Source organism: Gracilinanus agilis, chromosome 4 (genome assembly GCF_016433145.1).
Source record: "Gracilinanus agilis isolate LMUSP501 chromosome 4, AgileGrace, whole genome shotgun sequence".
NCBI lineage: Eukaryota > Metazoa > Chordata > Mammalia > Didelphimorphia > Didelphidae > Gracilinanus > Gracilinanus agilis.
The window spans coordinates 2,322,903-2,344,582 of NC_058133.1; the positions used below are offsets into that span (position 1 = coordinate 2,322,903).

Below are 21,680 nucleotides of genomic sequence, written 5' to 3' on the forward strand. Positions count from 1 at the left end.
TCTGGGGTCTCCCATGCCAGAGCAGTCTAGGAAAATCTTCAGAGAATGAACAGGTTTTGTTTTCCATGAATATTGGCAAGAAGCTGGGTAGAGGAGCAGCTGGGTAGCACAGTGGAGTCAGGAACACCTGGATTTAAATTTAAAAACTCAGATACTTCCTAGCTGAGTGACCCTAGGCAAGTCATTTGATCCCGACTGCCTAACCCTTGCTGTTCTTCTGTCTTAAACCTGACTCTAAGACAGAAGGTAAAGGTTTTAAGAAAAAACAAAAGACGCAATATAGAGTAGTGGTGAGAGGACTTCATACTAACCTTGAAATCAGGAAGCTCCGAGTTCAAGCCCTGCCTCTTACACACAATGACTGTGTGACCCTGAACGAATGACTTCACCTTGCCTCTCGGTGCCCTGGGCAACCCTTGAAGTCTGCTGTTCACAGAAGAGTCACCAATCCTCATGGTAGAGGGGACTTCCTCCCCCAGTGAAATTCTAAAGCAAATGCCAAAAAGATACCATCAATTAATGATAGGTTTGTTGTTATGACTGCAGGAAAACCATGAACCCAGGTCTGGAATGGCTTGGAAAGCCCTAAACCCCTCAGTGAGTCTGAGTGCGAAGCTCCAAGAATGAACATCTCTTCTCTACCCTAGAAAGAGTTTCGGAGAAGTTTTAGCATGGGCTACTGCTGGCCTGGAAAGAGCCAGCTTTGCTGTTCTCTTTTTGAGGAAAGCTGCCCAGTGTGCCTGAAGCCTTCTCTCTCCCCAGATTTTCTCCTTATTCTTTGAACCCTTTGCTGTTTCCCTTGTGACATACTTGTCATGCTGTCCCCTCTCTATTCAAGTAGAATCCAACTTCTCGAAGTCAGAGAATAGAGCATTATTATTACTATTATTATTATTATTATTATTATTATTATTATTATTATTCTGCAGTCCTTCTACCCTCTTCAGCACCTTCCACAAGGAAGTTTTTAAAAGTATTATGGAAGGAAGCTCAGAGTTGTAACTAAGGTGGGTTGATAAGAACTTGTCTTCAGGATACTCAAATTCAGCAGGGTTCGATGTAGATAGGCTCAGAGATTTAGAGTTAACAAGGATCTTAGAGTCCATCAAATTCAACCTGACTCATATATAGGTTGTGTGACCTGTCCAGGGCTACACAGCAAATAAGTATCTCAAGCAGAATTAACATTCAAATCTTCCTGACTTCAAGTTCAGAAGTCTATTTGCTACCATGCCTAGTTCTTCAGTAGGAAGGAAGAACTAAATATAGCAGTTTATCCCATATCTCCCTCCTCCATGGGATGATGTTATGGGGTACCTTCCCCAACAAAGTCATGTGTTCTTATGACCTGAGATTGCTTGCTCTCTCTCTCTCTCTCTCTCCCTCTTCCTCTCCCTCTCTCTTTCTCCATCTCTCTCTCTCCCTCTCCCTCTGTCTGTCTCTCCCCTCATCTCTCTCTCCCTCCCCCTCCCTTTCCCTCTTCCTCTCTCTCTCTCCTCCCCTCTCTCTCCTTCTCCTCCTCTCTCCCTCCCTCACTCTCTCTCTCTTCCTTTCCTTCTCCCTCTCTCCCTCCCTCTGGCAGGTTGGGGTGCTGGTGGTGCTGGTGGCTAAGGCTGTGCATGTGTTGGGGAGATGCTGTTTGCTTGAACTGACCGTGGTCGCCTCTTCTCCTTAATGGTCTCCTTTCAGTTTCTTGTCTACATCAGGAGAATCTGTATATAAAATTGAAACTGTTGAGACTAACTGCACATATAGCAATAAAGTCTGCAACCCTCAGGTAATCAGCCAGTCAGTCAACAAGCGGGTGTGAAGGGCCTTCTGTGTGCCAAGCCCCGGGCACCTAGTAGGCCAGAGAGGTAAGGCAGGGAGATGCTCCCTGAAGTTCTACAGGACCAAGCGCCACAGCTCTCCCTTTCCCCTGCAGTCTGCCAGGAAATCCAGCCTCGATGCCCTCATGATCTGAGCAGCTGGGCAGTAGCTGGGAAAGGAGGAAGGTGAAAGTTGAGCTGGCTTGGGAGGGGGTGCAGTTGAGAGTGCCACCATGATGAAGGAGGGGCAGCTGGGCTTTTCCCGGGGACCCACTTAGAAGGGTCTCGGTAGTATTTACACTGTCTTTAATATGAAACTCCCACGTGTAGCATCTAGTCACCAATAATGCTGAATAAAAGTGGGAAGCTACCACATAGGAGGGGAGGGGAGTCTCTCCTCAGCCCCAACATGGGCTGCCCTCCCAGGAAAGGCCTCTCACCGGTGTCCCAGGGGCTCATGTGAGCCAATCCTCCCCCATTCCATCTACACTCCCCAACAGGGAAGATTCTGTGCTTTACGCCCTGGGCATGGCTTGTGGCAAAAACGTGCCTCATTTGATTTCCCTTCTGGGGGGCTTTTGCATCTCCTGCCCAGTTTGTGGGGACACCAATAAGCACAAAATCAATGCATGTTTCTGGGTGGCAGGAGAGGGAGGCTCGAAGGCTCAGAAACGTCCCCTGGCAAAGGAGGATCGATTCACCCCAGCACGAAGTGGAATAGTTTAGAACTTCCTCAAACTGGGCCCCAGTGCTGGCGCTGGAAGGAGAAGCCTTGGAGGGGTGGAGATGAGACAGGAGGCCAGAGAGGCCAAGACCTCCGTCTGCCTAGACGTGGCTGACCTTCCTCTCTACTCACACGCAGACTTTCCCATCGATGCACATCAGCAAGGAGTGCCCCGATGCACACTGTGACTTCCATTCCTACGGCGGAGACTCTCTCTTTTACCAGTGGATCGTCCCCCTCCACGTCTTCAACTGGTTCTCCTTCTTCTGGCTGGTGAACTTCTCCATTGCCCTGGGTCAGTGTACCCTGGCAGGTGCCTTCGCCTCCTACTACTGGGCCTTCCGCAAACCGCAGGACGTTCCCTCGAACCCCATCTTGGCTTCCTTCAGACGTGCCCTCCGGTAAGCGGGGGGATGGCATGGCAGCCGGCTTCTGGGGGAGCTCCGTGGTGGGCGCGAGAGCTAAAGAGCATGGAGGCCATTTCGGTCCAACGCCGTCATGGTCTTCTTGATGAGAAAAGCGAGGCCCAGAGTGAGTCACCTACCCAGAGCTGCATGGCAAGGGTCTGACTAGGGATGCCCAAGGATCCCTGCGCGCAGTGTCGGTGCCCTCCTCACTGTCCTGTTGGGCATCCCGCCAGGGGTGCGGACTGGATGTGCCCTGGAGACCCATGAGCTTTGCTGTCTGGGGAAGGGTCAAGGAAGGGAGTGAGAGGCTCACACGAATTCTCAGCGGCAGAATAGCTTAGAACTTCCCGTCCTGCTTGTGGTGGGTTATTGTCGTCTTCATTCATGAAGTAAGATATCGAGGGGTGAGAGATTTAAAGCTGGAAGGGACTCCAGGGCCAGCTGGTCCAGCTCCTTCATTTTATGGGTGAGAAACTGAGGCCCAGCCATGCCACGTGCTTTACTCAAGGTCCTAGGTAGAGAATGCATCAGCCCTGGGGTTGGAAACAAGTCCTCTGAGACCCCTAACTGGTTCCCTTTGCATTGTGTCTGTACTGGGTGACGCTTCCCCAGGGTGTATGGCGTGTGTATACATTGCCTCAAGTATGTATAAATGATGGAACTTTCTTCTTTTAGGGTTTGAGTGAGTCTCTGTTTCTCTGTGTGTGTGTTTCTCTCTCTCTCTCTCCCCCTCTCTCTTTTCATCTTTCCCTCTCTCTCAATCTCCCTCTTCCTCTCTCTCTCCCTCTCTCTTTCTCTCTCCCTCTCTCTCCCTCTTCCTCTCTCTCTCTCTCTCCCTCTCTCTTTCTCTCTCCCTCTCTCTCCCTCTTCCTCTCTCTCTCTCTCTCCCTCTCTCTCTCAATCTCCCTCTTCCTCTCTCTCCCTCTTCCTCTCTCTCTTTCTCTCTCTCTCTCTCTTCCTCTCTCTCTTCCCCCCTCTCTCTCCCTCTCTCTCTCAATCTCCCTCTTTCTTTCTCTCTCTCTCTCTCTTTTTCTCTCTCTGTCTCTCTGTCTCTCTCTCTCTCTGTCTGTCTATGTCTGTCCCTGTCCTCCGTCTCTATCTGTCTCTGTCTCTCTATCTGTCTCTGTCTCTCTCCTTTGCCTACTTTGCAAATAGTATGGAGTCCTCCTCAACAAAGGAGACAGCTAGGTGGCTCAGTGGATAGAGCTCTGGAGTCTGGAAGACCCAAGTTCAAATTCAGCTCCAGGCATTTGCTGTGTGACCCTGAGCAAGTCACTTAACCTTTCTTTGCCTTAATCCACCGGAAAAGGAAATGATAAACCATTCCATTATCTTTGCCAAGAAAACTGCACGGACAGTATGGTCCATGGGATTAGGAGGAGTTTGACATGACAAAATGGTGAAACTACAACAACCTCTTCTACACATTAAGCGTCAATGATCCCATCCATGTACAACACACCAGGTATAGGAACTAGCCGTGCTGAGGCAGATTGCAGCCCCTCCCTGATTTGTTAGTTAAGCCCAGAGGGTGGTCTGAGGCACACAGAGGTTAAGAGCCATCCCCAAGTTCCACAACCAGTAAGTATCTAAGGCAGGGTTTGAACTCAAGTCTTTCTGCCCACAAGCTCAGCCAACCTGCCTCTGGGGATAGAGTGATCTGAACAAAATTGCCCAAGAAGCCTTTTTCTATAAAGCTTAATGCAGAAAGAACTTAGATTCTTTGTCATAGCAATAGAAGGAATGCCTGCTAAACCGTTCTTTGACTTACTAGTAAACGTATTTTTGGTTCCTTGTTTTGTTTTCTCTTTTGCTAGATATCACACAGGTTCCATAGCACTTGGATCTATAACTCTTACAATAGTTCAGTGCTTTAGATTTTTCCTGGAGTACTTGAACCGCCGTCTTAAAGGTAAGATTCTGGAAGTCGTTACCGAGCAACCCTACCCTTCACTGGCATTTATCATCATCGTCATCATCACCATCATTATCATCATCTCGTTCCTCTCATTATTATTGTTGTTGTTATTCTAATTTAATAAAAGCTTTATTAAGCATCGAGTGTTACAACAGACTCTGCTAGGCACTGGGGAAACGAAGGAAATGGTCCTGCCTTCAAGCAGTTTTACATTCTATTGTAGGGGAAACCAGTCAATCAATAAACGTGGATTAATGAAGGGCTTACAAGGCAGAAAAAAGCACTCCTTACTCTGAATGAGCTTGTGTTCCATTTGGGAGGACAAATACACATCCATAGGGATGTGAAATCCATACAGGGGGAATATGTAGGAAGTAAGTAGAAAAGGGATGGCACAAGCATTTGTGGGGGTGGCAGGTCAGGAAAGGCTTCATATGGAAGAGGATGCTTGAATTCTCTCTTTAAAAACCCTTCCTCAATCTTAGAATGTTGGTTCCATGGCAGAAGAGTGGCGAGGGCCAGGCAGTAGGGATTAAGTGACTTGCCAAGAGTCTGGCAGCTAGGAAGTGTCAGAGGCCAGATCTAAACCCAGGATGTCCTGCCTCTAGGTCTGGCTCTCGATCCACTGAGCCACCTGCCTAGCCCAAACTGTCTTTTCAAAGTTTTTATTGATATTTTCCATTTCCTGTATCACCAGAAGATCCTATCTATCTCTCCCACTTCCCCTTTCCAAGAACGAACTTAAGTGTCAAATAATATTTTTAGAGAGAAAAAGGTCAGCTCAACTGATCAATCCACTGAAAGAGTCCCCAAATGTAGGCCATGTGCGGCCCTTGTCATCAACCCCCTCCACAAAGGGCTGAGCTGGGGGTCTCCTCTGTTTTCCCTTCTCTCAAGTCCTACTTGGTCTTTATAATTTTGCTGCATTCACTTTTGATCTTGGGGATGTCATTCCTCCCATTTCCACTGCTGTAGCTATTGTGTGTATTGCTCTCCTGATTCTGCTGATGTCACTCTGCATTGGTTCATATGGATCTTTCCATGCTTCTCTGTAATCATCGCACAAATCATTCCTTATGGCACAGTAATATGCCATTACATTCATATACCACAATTTATTTACCCATTGCCCAATCGGTGGACATCTTTGTTTCCATTTTCTAGCTATCACAAAAAGTGCTGCTAGAAATACTTTGGAGTATAGACTTTCTTCTTATCCATGGCGTCCTTGGGAGATAAGTCCAGTAATGGAGTATCCAGTTCAAAGGATTTGGATATTTTAGTTACTCAATTTTACATAATTCCAAATTGCTTTCCAAAATGGTGGTGCCATTTCACAGCTCCACCAACAATGTATGACTATGTCTATTGTCCCCTAACCCCATAAACTGTTGCCATTTTTGTTATTTTTGACAATTCTCAAACCTCAAGTTTGTTTTCATTTGCTTTTCTCTTTGCATTATTAATGATTAGGAATATTTTTCATGTGATTGTGAATGCTTTGCAGTTCTTCATTTGAGAACTGATTGTTCATGTCCTTTAGCCACTTATTTATAAGGGAATGGCTGTTAGCCTTATATGTATTATTTGTGTATCTTGGATAACAAACCTTTATCAAAAAAATTTGATATAAAGACTCTTTCCCTCTTGACATTTCCTCTTCCCTTTTTATCTTACCTGTGTTACTGTTGTCTGTACAGATGCTTTTCAGTTTCAAGTACGCAGTTACTTACATTATCTTTTGTAACTGCCTCTATTTTTTATTTGGCCAAGATGATATCTCCTGCCCATAGCTTTGAGATGAATATTATCTGTTTCTCTTCTCAACCTTTCATAGTATGATCTTTAATATCAAGGTCACCTTCATTCAGAAAGTTTTGTGGGTGGGTTGAATGTGTTGTTCTAAGCCTAATTTCTGCCAGACTACTTTCCAGCCTTCCCAGAATTTTCTGTAAAATATGCAGTTTTCCTCATGTCATTTATGTTTTCTACTTTATCAAACACTGGATTATTCAGTGTCATTCATTCTGAATCTCCCTTGACTAGGTTGTTCCATGGATCTCTTTCTCTTTTTTAATCCATACCAGATCATTTTGACGATTACTGCTGTGTAATAGAGTTTGAGTTCTGGGAGTGCTAGACCCCAGTCATGCCTTCTTTTCATCATTTCCCTGTGTGAAGGGTTACATTTTGGCGGTAGGATTTTGGACAAAGGCCAGTGAGCAGTTTATTAAACACAAAACACTCAGTTTATTATTAGGAAAATACGGATAGGAAATAGGAAGGAAGAAAGTGAAAGTCATTTGACAATAGGTAATACCTATACTCCAGATCCCAATCCTGACTAAATTTCTCTAAAAACCCCTAAATCTAAATATCTCTGCCTCAGAGGGCAGTATCTTCTGCTAGGCCAAAGCCCTCACCTACTGGCCTACCCTCACCATCTAATCATGTAACCGCTATCTATCTACCTTACCTACCCAGGTTATTAATAATCAATAAGGCATTAAGGCCTTAATTCCATTCTCTGTCTCCCACCAGAGAGAGTGCTAGCAGCACAGCCTCTCCCCAGGAGACCCAGAGACCAAAAGCCCCTTTGCAACTCCCTGCAACTGACTGACTTCCCTTGGCTGCACCCTTCTGTCACTGACAAGCGGCACAGCAGGGGGTCTCTTCCTGAAAAATATTATTGCTCCTTTTCCTCTTACATATAAAAAAGGAGAAATCAATAAAAACACTCTTAACATATCCTCCCCTGAGACACCAGTCTCCCCAATGGATCTTTCAAATAAAGCTATCCTATACTCTTTATTATAAACAAGGAGAAGTACAGAGGGAAAGGAAAAAAACAAAACAATTCTTGCAATATGCAAGTCTCAAAAAATACACAATTCCAAATGCTTACAGTTACTGAATCACAAAACTCATGCTATACTCTACATAAATAAAACCTATTCTTATTATCCTTTACAGAAATAAGAACCTAAAGATATTAATTCAAATACACCTTGTAATTACTCTACATACAAAAAATTTAACAAGAAAAATAAGCAAGAACCTTCTATACACATTATATACCTCTAAAAAGAAATAGGAATCTTATGTATACATTATATATCAAATATTTACCTTATACATGCAATTTATACAATTTATACATCATATATATATATGAATATATATATATATCTAACATAATACATTTTATATATATCCCCCTTGAGGTGGATCTAATCTCAATATATACATTTATGCATCTAATATATATTCTAATATATTATACATATAACATATCCCCCCTGAGGAAGATCTTGTCCAACAGTTATAACACTTTACTATTTACATTACTTAGTTAATTTTAACTTTTTCTATAAAAGTATATTATATCTATAACTTTTCTATAATCCTATAAAAGAGTTGTTATAATTATTTTACATAGAATAAAATTCGATAACATCATATGTATAAATAAGATAATAAAGTAATATAACATAAATTATACACTTACCCATTCCATTCCATTTCAAACCGTTATGTACAAGAAACCTTTATTTAAACGCAAATTTCAATATCCTTAAAATAATGTCCATTTGTTGTAGTCCTTGTAGTAATCCAGTGTTCTTGAAATATTGTCTGATTGTCCATTTGTCATCTTCTTCTTGAATTTCAATGTCCTTAAAAACAGTGTCCAATTGTATCTGTAGTCTCTTCTCTGTTGTATGCAGCTAATTTCTATGGCAGGTATCTGGAATGGACTTTCCTAGGCTGGCTGAGTTGCTTCTCTTCACTGAAAGTTTTTTTTATATATGTATAAACTGTATCACTTGTAAAGGTCTTTACATTTCACCCATAGTTTCTAGACCATAAAAGAAAACTCTGGAAATTAGTGTTAAATACAAACATTAATAAAGTTAACATTTTGGACATCATTTGGAGCAAAGAACCATGTTACAATGTGGTTCTTTTCTCCCCTGGCAAACCTTCATAAAGGACTGTGTGCACGCCTCTGAGATTCTTCTCCTTGAGGAGGATTTACATTTTGGCTATTACAAGGACGTGCTTCATTAGGGATATATTGTAACAAGTCATTTGCCTCAGTTTGGTTACTGTTTCTATTATTCATATAATTTCCAAAAATTGCTATTTTGAAAATTGTTTCTGTTATTATTGTTTTTAGAATTGTTATTGTTTCTAGAATAGTTATTCCTAAAGTTCCCACCACTATTTCTAAAATTGCTGAATATTTGATTCCAGCATCTGCAATTTATCATCAGGTGTCCACTTTTTCTGCACAAGTAGCACATTGGCTTCTGGTTTGTATATTCTCTTTGGGTTGTATATTCTTGCACAGGAGCAGTAGGTAACCCAAAATTAGTATCACCTTTTCCAAACCTTTCAATTTTTCCCTTTAGTGCTTTTATCTCCTTTTTTTAATGCATTACTAAATCACTGTCATTGGCATCTTCCATTTCATGCTCATTATAAACATAATTACAAATTGCCACTCTCCTTAATTCATCAAGGTCCATATTTATCCAGTTAGGGCAACTGATTTTGAAATAGTTCCTGATTACTTTGCAACAATTCTTTACAAACTGCCTTCTCAGTTGTCTAATATCTCTTTCTCTTATTAAGTCAATGTCTATGTATCTTCTTCCCAGTTCTATAAGTTTGTCCATGAACTGTGAAGGATTTTCTCCTATTTCCTCATTGAGCTTTTCAAAATTTATCCAGGTACCAGGTCTATCTGAACAACCTCTCATTGCCTCTCTAGAACTGCCTCTCTAGCTTGGTACACTTTTACATAGTTTGTTTCATCATTAAAGTCCCAATGAGGGTCATTCTCAGGCCAGCGAACTGCACCCTCCTTATTGGTAAATTTGATAATTTTATCCTTTGCCCTTTTAGTTAGTAACTCATCTAGAAGATATTCAAAATCAATCTAGGTTGGATCAAATTGACTACATATCTTCTCTAGCTTTTTAATCACAGCTATAGGCTCCTCCTCAAAAGAAGGGATGCTGCACTTAAATCCCTCCATATCCTGAGTGGTAGATAGTTGTGGTGCCAAATAGTTACTAACTCGTTCTTTTAGGGTTAAGAGTTGGTACTTCTAATAAAGAGAATAGGCTAGGATTAGTATCTTCTTTCTTTTGACTTTTAATTTTAAGTGCCTTGGTGGGAGAATTAGAAACAGTAGGAGAGGCAGGTTTAGTAGACTGAACATACCTCTCATTCTGTTTGGAGATAGTTTCATTTTGATGCATTATACTTTTAGTTCTTTGAGAGATATTATCTTCAAGTTGATCAATTTTAGAGATAGTTTCATTTTGTTAATTTATAGGTTTAGTCATTTGAGAGATACTATCTTCAACTTTGGAGATAGTTTCAGTTTGGTGGGCAGTATTGTTAGTTAATTTCGAGAAGCAGATCCTCAAGATATACAACTTTAGTTTCCATTAATCTCTCTTTCAATTGCCTCTTTTTCTTAGTAAGAATTAAACTAAATACTTGATATAGATAGTACCCTTGTAATAATGCATACAGAACAAATACTCCTATAAGTGGTACTAACTGGAGATCATCAATAACTGTGAGATTTAAAATCTCAGTGAGAGACCCAGGTATTGGGAGTTCTCTGAGGTAATGAGGCACTACTTCTTTACTATCTATACCATGATACTGAACAACATGGTTACACTCCTATCTTTTTCCTGTTATTGTAAAGAACAGAAGTTCAATAAATTAATCAAACTCCTACCTGGCTCTCCAGGATGTGAAGGGTTAAATTTTGGGGGTAGGAGTTTGAACAAAAGCCAGTATGTAGTTTATTAAATGCAAAATTCTTAGTTTATTATTAGGAAATACAGATAGGAAATAGGAAGTAAGAAAGTGAAAGTAATCTTAAAATAGCTAGTACCTATACCCCAGATCCCAATCCTGACTAAATTTCTCTAAAAAACTCTAAATCTATTTGCCTCAGAGGGCAGTATCTTCTGCTAGGCTGAAGCCCTTGCCTACTCTCCTACTCTCACTATCTAATCATATAACCACTATCTATCTACCTTACCTACCCAGGTTATTAATAATCAATAAGGCTATTAAGGCCTTAATTCCATTCTCTGTCTTCAGCTAGAGAGAGTGCTAGCAGCACAGCCTCTCCCCAGGAGACCCAGAGACCAAAAGCCCCTTTGCAACTCCCTGCAACTGACTGACTTCCCTTGGCTGCACCCTTCTGTCACTGACAAGCAGCACAGCAGGGGATCTCTTCCTGAAAAATATTATTGCTCCTTTTCCTCTTAAATATAAAAAAGGAGAAATTAATAAAAACTCTCTTAACGTATCCCTCCCCGAGGTTCATTGAGAGACCAGTGTCCCCAGTGGATCTTTGAAATAAAGCTATCCTATACTCTTTATTATAAACAAGGAGAAGTACAGAGGGAAAGGAAAAAAAAACAAATTCTTGCAATATGCAAGTTTCAAATAATACACGATTCCAAATACATACAGTTACAGAATCACAAAATTCATACTATACTATACATAAATAAAACCTATTCTTATTATCCTTTACAGAAATAAGAACCTAACAGTATTAATTCAAATACACCTTATAATTACTCTACTCATAAAAAAATTAAACAAGAACAATAAGCAAGAACCTTCTATAGACATTATATAACTCTAAAAATAAACAAGAACCTTATGTATATATTATATACATCTAATATTTACCTTATATATGCAGTTTATACAATTTATACATCTAATATATATGTGTCTGTGTATATACATCTAATATATATAAAATATATCCCCCCGAGGTGTATCTAATCTCAATATATACATTTATATATCTAATATATATTCTAATATATTATACATCTAACATATCCCCTCTGAGGAAGATCTCGTCCAACAGTTAAAACACTACCATTTACTTTACTTAGTTAATTTTAACTTTTTCTATAAGAGTGTATTATATCTATAACTTTTCTATAATCCTATAAAAGTATTATTGTTATAATTATTTTTACATAAAATAAATTATATAACATAATATATGTATATATAACAAAATAATATAACAAATTATAATATTATACTAAGTTTATACATTTTATTTGTTCTAAGAACCAGCTTTTATTAATATTTTTATCATTTAGATGGTAATTTTTGTTTCCAATTTATCCATTTCACTTCTGATCTTTAAATTCTCTTTGGGGCTTAGTTTATATGTATTATTGTTTTCCTTATTTTTAAAACACATATTCAGTTCATTGATCATACCTTTCTATTTTATTGCTGTATACTGATATCAATATAATTTCCTCCATATGACTGCTTTGGCTGTATCTCAGAAATTTTGGTATATTGTTTTATCAACATAATTTTCTTTTACATGTTTTTAATTATTTCTATGCTCTCTTCTTTGAGCCACTTTTTTCTGATTTTTTTCTACTTTTAACTACATTGGTTTTGTTTGTGCATAGAAATTGACTTCATATAATTGGAATTATCCATTTTACCTCCTAAGAACCTCTTCATTTCTTCTTTGGTTATGAACTCTTCTCAGAGGTATACATCTGAGCCACCTTCCAAAAATTTGCTCATGATATCACCTTTTATGCCTAAATCCTAAATCCATTTTGAGCATTTCTTAGTATGGGATGTGAGATGTTGGTTTATGCCTTATTTTTGATAGATGACTTTCTAGTTTCCCCAAAAGTCTCTGTCAGAGTCTTGCTCCAATTGTTAGAATCTTTGAGCTTATCAAACATTAGGGTACTGTGTTCCTTTGTTTTATATATAGTGTACATAATCTGTTTACTGGTGAGCCACTCTAGTTCATAACCAATCCCAAATTGTTTTGGCTATTTCTGCTTTGTTTGGTATCTGGTATTGCTAGATCCCCTTCTTTCACATTTTTCAATAATTCTTTTGATATCCTTGATCTTTTGTTCCTCCAGATAAATTTTATTATTTTTTTAGCTCTATAAAATATTTCTTTGACAGTCTGTTATGATTCTGAATACATAAATAAATTTAGATAGTATCTTTACTTTTATCATATTGTCCCCCTCTCCCATGAGCAGTTAATATTTCTATAGGAATTTAGATGTCTGTATTTGTATAAAGAGTGTCTTTAAAAATTATATTTCTATAATTCTTGTAGGTAGTCTAGCAGGTAGACTCACAAGGATTTTATATTGTATGTAGTTATTCTGGATGGAATTTCTGTTTCTATCTCTTGCTTCCAGGTTCTGTTACTAATACAAAGAAATATGGCTGATTTATAAGGGTTTATTTTATATTCTGCAATTCTGCTGAAGTTGTCAATTATTTTGAAGAATTGGTTAGTTCATTTTCTGTTTTCTCTAATTATATCATCTGCAAAAAGTGACAGCCTTTCCCCTTTGCCAATGCTTATTCCTGCAACTTCTTGTTGGCAGTGCTATAGCTAGAATTTCTAGTACATTGAATAACAGTGCTAATAATGGGCATCCTTAAATCACCCCTGAATTTACTGGAAAATATTGATAGTATATTCTAGTTTCACATAATGTTTGCTCTTGGTATTACGTAGATATTATTTATCATTTTAAGAAATGCTCGATTTGTTCTCATGCTTTTCAGGTTTTGTTTTTTCATTTTTTAAAAACAGAAAGGAGTCATATTTTGTCAAAAGCTTTTTCTTCAAGTACTGAAACAATTATATGATTTTTGCTATAGATATGTTCAATTATGCTTATAGTTTTCCTAATATTAGACTAATCTTTCATTCTTGGCATAAATCAAGGCTGGTCATAGTGTATGGTCTGCTGTACACTGTTGTATGTTGTTGTACATTGTTATAATCTCTTTTTAAAATTTTTATTAAAATATTTGCCTCAAAATATATTAGGGAAATTATTCTATAGTCTTTCTTTGTTTTGGTTCTTCCTGGTTTAGGTATTGAAACCATATTCGTGTCACAGAAAGAATTTTGTAAAACTCCTTTGCTTAGTTTTTCTTTTCCTTTGAAAAATTAATATTTTATTATTTTCTCCTTTATATGTAAAAACAATATTTAACATTCTTTTTTAAAAGTTTTGAGTTCCAAATTCTCTCCCTTCTGATAATCCTCTCTTCCTCCCCTCCCTCCTCCATGAGATGGTAATCAGTCTGATATAGATTGTATATGTGTAATCATGTAAAACATTTTTCTATATTGGTCATTTTGTGGAAAAAATATAAAAGAAAATGAAATATAGTATGTTTTACTTCACATTCAGACACTATCTGTTTTTTCTCAGAGGGCAGATGGCATTTTTCAACATGAGTCTGGGATTGTCTTAGATCACTGCACTGCTGAGAAAAATCTTGTTCTGCTCACTTTACTTTGTATCAGTTCATGTAAGACTTTCCAGATTTTTCTGAAATCCATCATGTGCCACACCTTGTTTGGCCATTCCCCAATTGAGGGACAACCTTTGGCTATTTTTTCCCCAATTCACCTATCTAGTATTAGAATTGGTTGCCTTTATATGTTTGGTAGAATTTACTTGCTAATCGCATCTGGTCCTGGTTTATTTTTTCTTTTCGGAGTTCATTTATGGCCTATTCAATTTCTCTTCCTAAGACAAGTTTATTTACATATTCTATTTTCTCTGCTGTTTCTGGGCAATTTATATTTATGTAATATGTTTTCATTTATATTGTTAGTTTTGTTGGCATATGTTTTCCCCAAGTCTTGTTTTAATTTTAGCCTTGTTGATTGTGAATTCACATTTAATTTTTAAAACTGAGAATTTGGTTTTCTTTTTTCCTTTTAAAAAATAAAATTAACCAAATATTTGTCTAAATTTTAAAAAAATCTTCTAATTTTATTATTATTATTATTATTATTTTACTTTTGATTTCTTTTTAATCTGTCCTTTAATATTCAAGATTTCAATTTTGGTGTTTAGTTGGGGGTTTTCAATTTCTCTTTTTTCAAGGATTTTTTTGGTGTATGCCCTCTTCAATAACTTTTTTCTTTTTCTCTTTTATTGAGGTAAACATTTGAGATATAAATTTTCCCCTAAGTACTGCTTTAGTTGCATTCTACAAACTTTGATATGTTTTGTTGTTGTCATTGTCTTTATTGAAACTTGATTGTATGATTTATTCTATATCCCACTCATTTCTTTAGGATTAAGTTATTTAGTTTCCAATTAACTTTCAATCTGCGCTTTGAAGGCCCTTTTTAAAAAAATAATTTTATTATAGTCAGAAAAAAAGATATGTTTAACATTTCAGCTTTTCTGCATTTGTTTGTGACAATTTCATACCCTATTCTGTGGTCAGTTTTTGTGAGGATGCCATGCATATCTGAGAAATAATCATATTCCTTTCTATTCTATTCACTGTTCTCTAGACGTATATTATGTCTAACTTTTCTAAAATTCTATTCTTCTCCTTAACTTTTTTCTTGTTTATTTTAGATTTACATTTATCTATATCTGAGAGGGGTAAACTGAGTCCCCCTCCCACCTATTATAATCTTATAAATCATTTAACATTTGCTTCAAGAATATCAATGCTATACCATTTCATGCATATATATGTTCAGTATTGATATTAAGTCTTTACCTATAGCACCTTTTAGCAGAATGTAGTTTCCCTATTCATCTCTTTTAATTATGTCTTTATTTTGCTTTTTCTTTGTCTGATTCATTATTGCTACCATTACCTTTTTTACTTTGGCTAAAGCTTAATAAATTCTGTTTCCAGTCCCTCATCTTAACTCTGTGTATAATGTTATGTAAAGGATGGCAGCATGGAATCCCTGCAAAATACAGGGTCAGCCTCAGGGATTTGGTGTGGGCAGATCACACTGCTTACTGCAACTGACTAACCCTTCTCAACTGTCCCCTCACCCAATTCTGGGGGAGGCTGACCCTATATTTTTCAGGGATTCCACGCTGCCATCCTTTACATAACAATAATTTTCTGTTTCAAATGTGTTTATCGTAAATGATGTATTGTTAGAATCAGGTTTCTAATCCAGTTTGCTCTCCTCTTCAATTTGACAAATGAGTTCATCCCATTCAAGGATATGATTACTCTTTTTCTTTCTCTTTTTTGATCCTGTCCCCTTCTCAGAAATCTATTTTTCTCCTGACCAACCTTTCCCTCAATCTATACTCCATTTTATACTTCCTCTCTTTTATTTAACCCCTTCCCATCCTGCTATTTTCCTCTTGGGGGAGATAAATTTGTGTGCCCAACTGTGAGTATGTGTATTTTTTCCTCCTTAAACTGGTTCAGATGAGAATGAAATTCACTTGTTGCCCACTCCAACCTATTTTCCCTTCAATTATATAAACTATTCCTTCTGTGTCCCATTTATGAGATAATTTCCCCCATTCTTCCTCTCCTAGTACATCCCTCTTTCTCACCCTTCCATTTTTCTTTTGAGATGATCCCAATCTGAAGGAATAGCACCTAGATCCTCTGTCATAGTGGATTCCTTCTGAAACCCTATTGATGATTAAGTTCTGAGGATTACCTGTATCATCTTCCCATATTGTGATGTCAGTCTTGTTTGGATCCTTATGATTGTTCACTCATGTTTACATTTTTTTCTTGAGTCTTGTGTTTGACTATCAATTTTTCTATTAGGGCACAAGATTTGTAGGAACATAGACTGACTGCACCAATTATAAGGGGGAAAGATCTGTTACTCCTTGATTATGCTGTGTAATTACAATTTGAACCCTAGAACTAAAATTCCCAGCATCCCATGTGCCTTCTCATGTTACATGCTGATGTAGGAAGGATATGAGTTTTGTGTAGCCCTGCCTCTTGCACTCTCTTCTTGAGCTGTGAACGTGGGCTTTTTTTTAATTAGACATTTATTAATATTCATTTTTAATCTGTTTACATACTTTATGCCCCTACTTTCCCCTTCTCCCCCTGCTCTCCCCCCACCCATGGCCAACGCACATTTCCACTGGTTGTAACAAGTGTCCTTGTTCAGGGTCTATTTCCCATTCATGTCCGCCTCAGCCCATGCATTCAAGCAATTGTTTATCTTATATGTTTCCTCTCCTGCAGTCCTTCCTCTGAATGTGGGCAGCATCTTTACCATAAATCCCTCAGAATTGTCCTGGGTCATTGTATTGCTGCTGGTACAGAGGTCCATTACATTCAATTTTACCACAGTATATCAGTCTCTGTGTATAGAGTTCTTCTGGCTCTGCTCCTTTCGCTCTGCATCACTTCCTGGAGGTCTCTCCAATTTGCATGGAATTCCTCCAGTTTATTATTCCTTTTAGCACAATAATATTCCATCCTCATCAGATACCGCAATTTGTTCAGCCATTCCCCAATTGAAGGGCATCCCCTCATTTTCCAGTTTTTTGCCACCACAAAAAGCGCAGCTATAAATATTTTCGTACAAGTCTGTTTGTCTATGATCTGTTTGGGGTACAAACCTAGCAATGGTATGGCTGGATCAAAGGGCAGGCAGTCTTTTATAGCCCTTTGGGCATATGAACGTGGGCTTTTCGAGAGCCAGGAGAACTTATTCACATGGGTTTACTTTTGTTAGATAATAAGGTTTTTATATTTCTATTACCTTTTTATTCCTTCTACTTCAAATGAATATTAATAAACTTCATAAAATTAATACTTGGAGTGTTGGATATTAATTTGAATTTATAAAAATGTAATGGATGAGGCATATAAAGATGTCCCTTTTACATCTGTTACAGCCTCATCCAGGAGGTGGGATGGTTTTCCTAGGTGGCGTGGTACCTCTGGATGGTTCCTGAGAGGGAGCATTTCCCATGAAGCCTAGTGGCTTCTATGGTTCTTATATTTGTAACTCTTCAGCTTACTCCACCCTTCCACCAGAATGATCTAAATTCTTGGTGACATTTTAGACCCAAAAAGTTTTTATCAGCATTACAAAGGTTTGTGTTTTTCTGGGCTCTCCTACAAAATTTTGGAATAATGGCAGTAATAGGCTTTGTTAGAAATATCTTCACCAAGGGTGAAAGATTGGCTAGATCTGGAGAACTTGTGACAAGTATCCATGAGCTTCACAGGTTTTTTTTAAATGTCACACAGCAAATCATGTGAATCCTGTATGATAGTGGGTTTGTTTGCTATTGTCATTAAATGGGCTTGTGATTTAGAGAATTTTGGTACTTCTTTGAATGTGCATTACCTGTTGTACTATTTTTTTATAAAGCTGTTTTCTTAGTGAAAATCACTTGCACTCACACTGTAGATCATGACCAAGTTAAAAAGGAAGTGGATCTCATTTTTCAATGAGAAACCTTTGTATTGCACCTCTCCTTGGCAAATACAGTGTGTTATTGATTGTGAACTATATATTCTTGATTTTTTTTTAAAAAAATCTATCATTATTTTTCCTCTTATATGCAATAGAGTATTTGAATTCTTTTTCTTATACTTAAAGTACATATAATCATATTAATTTTTTTTATTTTGCAGTAATGTAAGTTTAAAATATATACTTGCTGTAATATTAATGCATACCCAAAAGCTTTAGACTATGGAAACCTGTCATTGACTGTAAAATATTATGGGACTTTGATTAATGATTCTGTCTGATTCCAGGAGAAGGGATCATAAAAGAGCCATTATACAGTGCCAAGAAGCACAAGGTCAAAGAGACCAACCAATCCCAGTGGGATTGATGAGAATCTGCTCCAAGACAGAAGACTTGTTTTGGGGTTCGAGGAAGTGGCTGTTTGACAATGTTAACCGCAGGATTTCGCCATACCAGATTCAGACAAAGTACCTTGGTTTGGCTATAATCTTGGCTCCCCTATCCTTGAGAGGGAAGGTAAACTCAGACCAGGGAATGCTATTTCCCATTTGCTGCTAAAATCTAGTCCCTTTTCTGCCTTTCATAGGTTGGCAATTTTCTGTAGTCCTGGCTGCTAACTGGGTAAGTGCATATTGTTGTAATGGTCCTACAGGCTTATGGGACACAAATCACTTTATTGGGCCCTGATTCCAAGACCTGTTATGGGCTTACTCTCTCTTGCTTACTCAGAATTTTTAATATACTATTTAATTTTGATTTTTAAAAATGTTTTTGACTTCCTTTTTACAGTTGTTTCACATACCCTGTAACTCAGCCATGTATCCCATGATCAGCACATGATCCATGTGTTTGTCAACACCCTCCTGAGGGTGGATTGTGTAATTAGAATATAATTCTACATTTATAAAATTTTTCTTGCTTGAGAGTGATTTTAGGATAAGAAACTTGCTACCTCCCCTAATCAAGAAAGTGACCTATGTAAGGGTTAAAAATTAAAGGTTATACTAAATGTACAAAAATGTGGTCGCTGAAAATATATTACTCAAGTCAGGATGACTTTTTATGGTCATTTATTTGTGAAAAGAAGAAATAATGAAAGTAAGGGAATGAGAGAGAGAGTAGATAATTACTCCAGCTTGGTCCGAACCAGTCAGGGCTTCAGAGGCCCCAGCAAAGAGGGGCCCAGAGGTAAATTAAATAAGAGTTCTAGCCATGAGACCTCCTTCAAGACAAGGGGCCTCTCCAGAGGCTAGTACCTCTGTAAAAGCCAGGAAAAGGAGTCAGTCTTTTCACTCACCCATGTGATAGATCAAAGGGAGACATTCAAGAACAGTCTCACCAAATTTCAGTGTCTCAGGTTGTAAGGGGGGAAAAGGGGTTTCATGGGTTCAATATATTAAAAGGTGGTCTCCAGAGGATTGAACTATTATCAATCCTCAATTAAGAATAATCTCAAGTCAAAATTGACTTTTATGGAAGTTTATTTACATTTAGGAAGGTTGAAGGTAGGGAAATTGAGAGAGAGAAACTCTAGCCCAGACCAGAAGCCCAAACCAGGTAGGAATTTAGAGGCCCAGCAGAGGGGCACAGAAGTTAATTAAACCAGGCTTCTAGCCTCAAGGCCTCCTCCAATAAGAGAGGCCTCCCTGAGGGTAGAGCCTCCAGAAATGCCAAAGGAAGAGAGAGAGAGTCAGCCTAACTTACCCACGTGGCAGGTAGAGTCTTCCTATAACCGCTGGATGATGTTGATGAGCTTCGGGGGAATCCCGTCATGCTGCATCAATCTCCAGAGGATGCTCCTGTCCACACTGTCAAATGCCTTCTCGAAATCCTCGAAAGTCATGCAGAGGGGGGGCTGCCACTCGACGGACTGTTCGATGATGATTCTTAGGGTGACGATGTGGTCGGTGCACGATCTGTGCAGACAAAGCCCTGCTTGTTCTGTTCTCAGCTTCTTGTCCAAGGCCTCCCTCAGTCTTTCTAGGATGACTCTGGTCAGGATTTTGCTGGGAGCGGATAGAAGCATGATTCCTCGCCAGTTGCTGCATTGGGATGGGTCACCTTTCTTGGGTAGCTTCACCAGGTAGCCTAGTTTCCAGTCTGTCGGGACTTGTTCCTGTTCCCAGATCTTCTGCAGGAGGGGTTGTAGCATCTCTGCTGACATTTCTGGGTCTGCCTTGAGTGCCTCGGGGGGGGGATGCCGTCTGGACCTGCAGCCTTACCATTTTTCATGGTCTTGATGGCTTTGACGATCTCAACTTTGGTAGGTGGGCCCGTGTTCACCTGAAGCAGTTCGGTGGCTGGTGGTATGTCCGGAACAGTTGGTGGAGGCGGTCGGTTCAGGATTTCTTCGAAATGCTCTGCCCATCAGGCTCTCTGCCCTGCATCGCTTGTTATTGTCTTGCCAGTCTTGTCCTTCACTGGCTTGCTAGGGTTGTAGTTCTTTCCCGATAGAGTTCTTGTTATTTCGTGTAGCCTCTCCATGTTCCCCTGCCCAGCTGCTGTTTCTGCTTCTTCGGTCATATCGTGAATGAACCGTCTCTTGTCATATCTTGTGCTCTTCTTGACCTGACGGTTAATTTCCCAGTACTGTGTTCGAAGTTCTTCTTTCTCCTGTTGACCCCAGCACTGGCTGATCTTCTGTTTCAGATCCCTTCTCTGTTGTATCTTGGCCCATGTCTCCTGTGTTAACCATTCCTTGCGCTTTCTCTCTCTCTTTCTCAGGACTTCTGTGCAGGTGGTCTTCCAGGTCTGCTGGAGTTTGGTCCAGTGGTTTTCAACTGTCTCTCCCGTGAGTCCTGTCAAGGCCGCGAACCTGTTCTTGATTTCGCGATCGAATGCTTCTTTTTCCTCTCTGGTCTTTAGGTCTTGCACGTTGAACTTATGCTGTGATCTGTCTGAAAGGTCGTTGAATGATTTCAACTTGGTTCTAAAAGTTGCCACCAGGAGTTGGTGGTCCGAGGCCACATCTGCACCCCGTCTTGCTCTAACATCTAGAAGGCTTCTTCTCCACTTGCGGGAAACTGTGATGTGATCTATCTGATTTTCCGTCCTTCCATCAGGCGAAGTCCAGGTTGACTTATGAATTTTCTTGTGTGGGAATATAGTGCCCCCAATAACAAGATCGTTGAAGGCTCAGAAATCCTTAAAGAGCTCTCCATTTTCGTTACAGGTGCCTACTCCATGCCTTCCCATGATGAATTCCTTTCCTGTGTTGTCTTCTCCTACCTTTGCATTCAAGTCTCCCATAACGATCTTCAGGTCTCTTCTTGGTGCGCCATCAAGTAGTGCCTGTAGGGAGCTGTCAAACTCTTCTTTTTCCCCTTCCTCTGCCGCATTGGTGGGTGCATAGCATTGGATGATGGTGATCTTCTTCCCCTTTGAGTTGAACCTTGCTGACATAAGCCTTGGCGAGATTGGTTCCCAACCGATCAGCGCCTTCTTGGCTTCAGGTGTCATGAGCAGCGCTACTCCCTGGGTGTGGGAATGGTCCGGG

General features: G+C 39.2%; 1 protein-coding gene across 1 annotated transcript in view; it reads left to right on the plus strand.

The window, feature by feature from the left end:
* Nucleotides 1-21,680, plus strand: part of LOC123247846 (choline transporter-like protein 5) — a 99,545-nt gene that overhangs the window by 53,152 nt on the left and 24,713 nt on the right. The window contains exon 11 of the mRNA XM_044676892.1: nucleotides 4,757-4,851. Coding sequence (XP_044532827.1) covers nucleotides 4,757-4,851 — 95 coding nt within the window. The remainder of the gene's footprint in view (nucleotides 1-4,756; nucleotides 4,852-21,680) is intronic.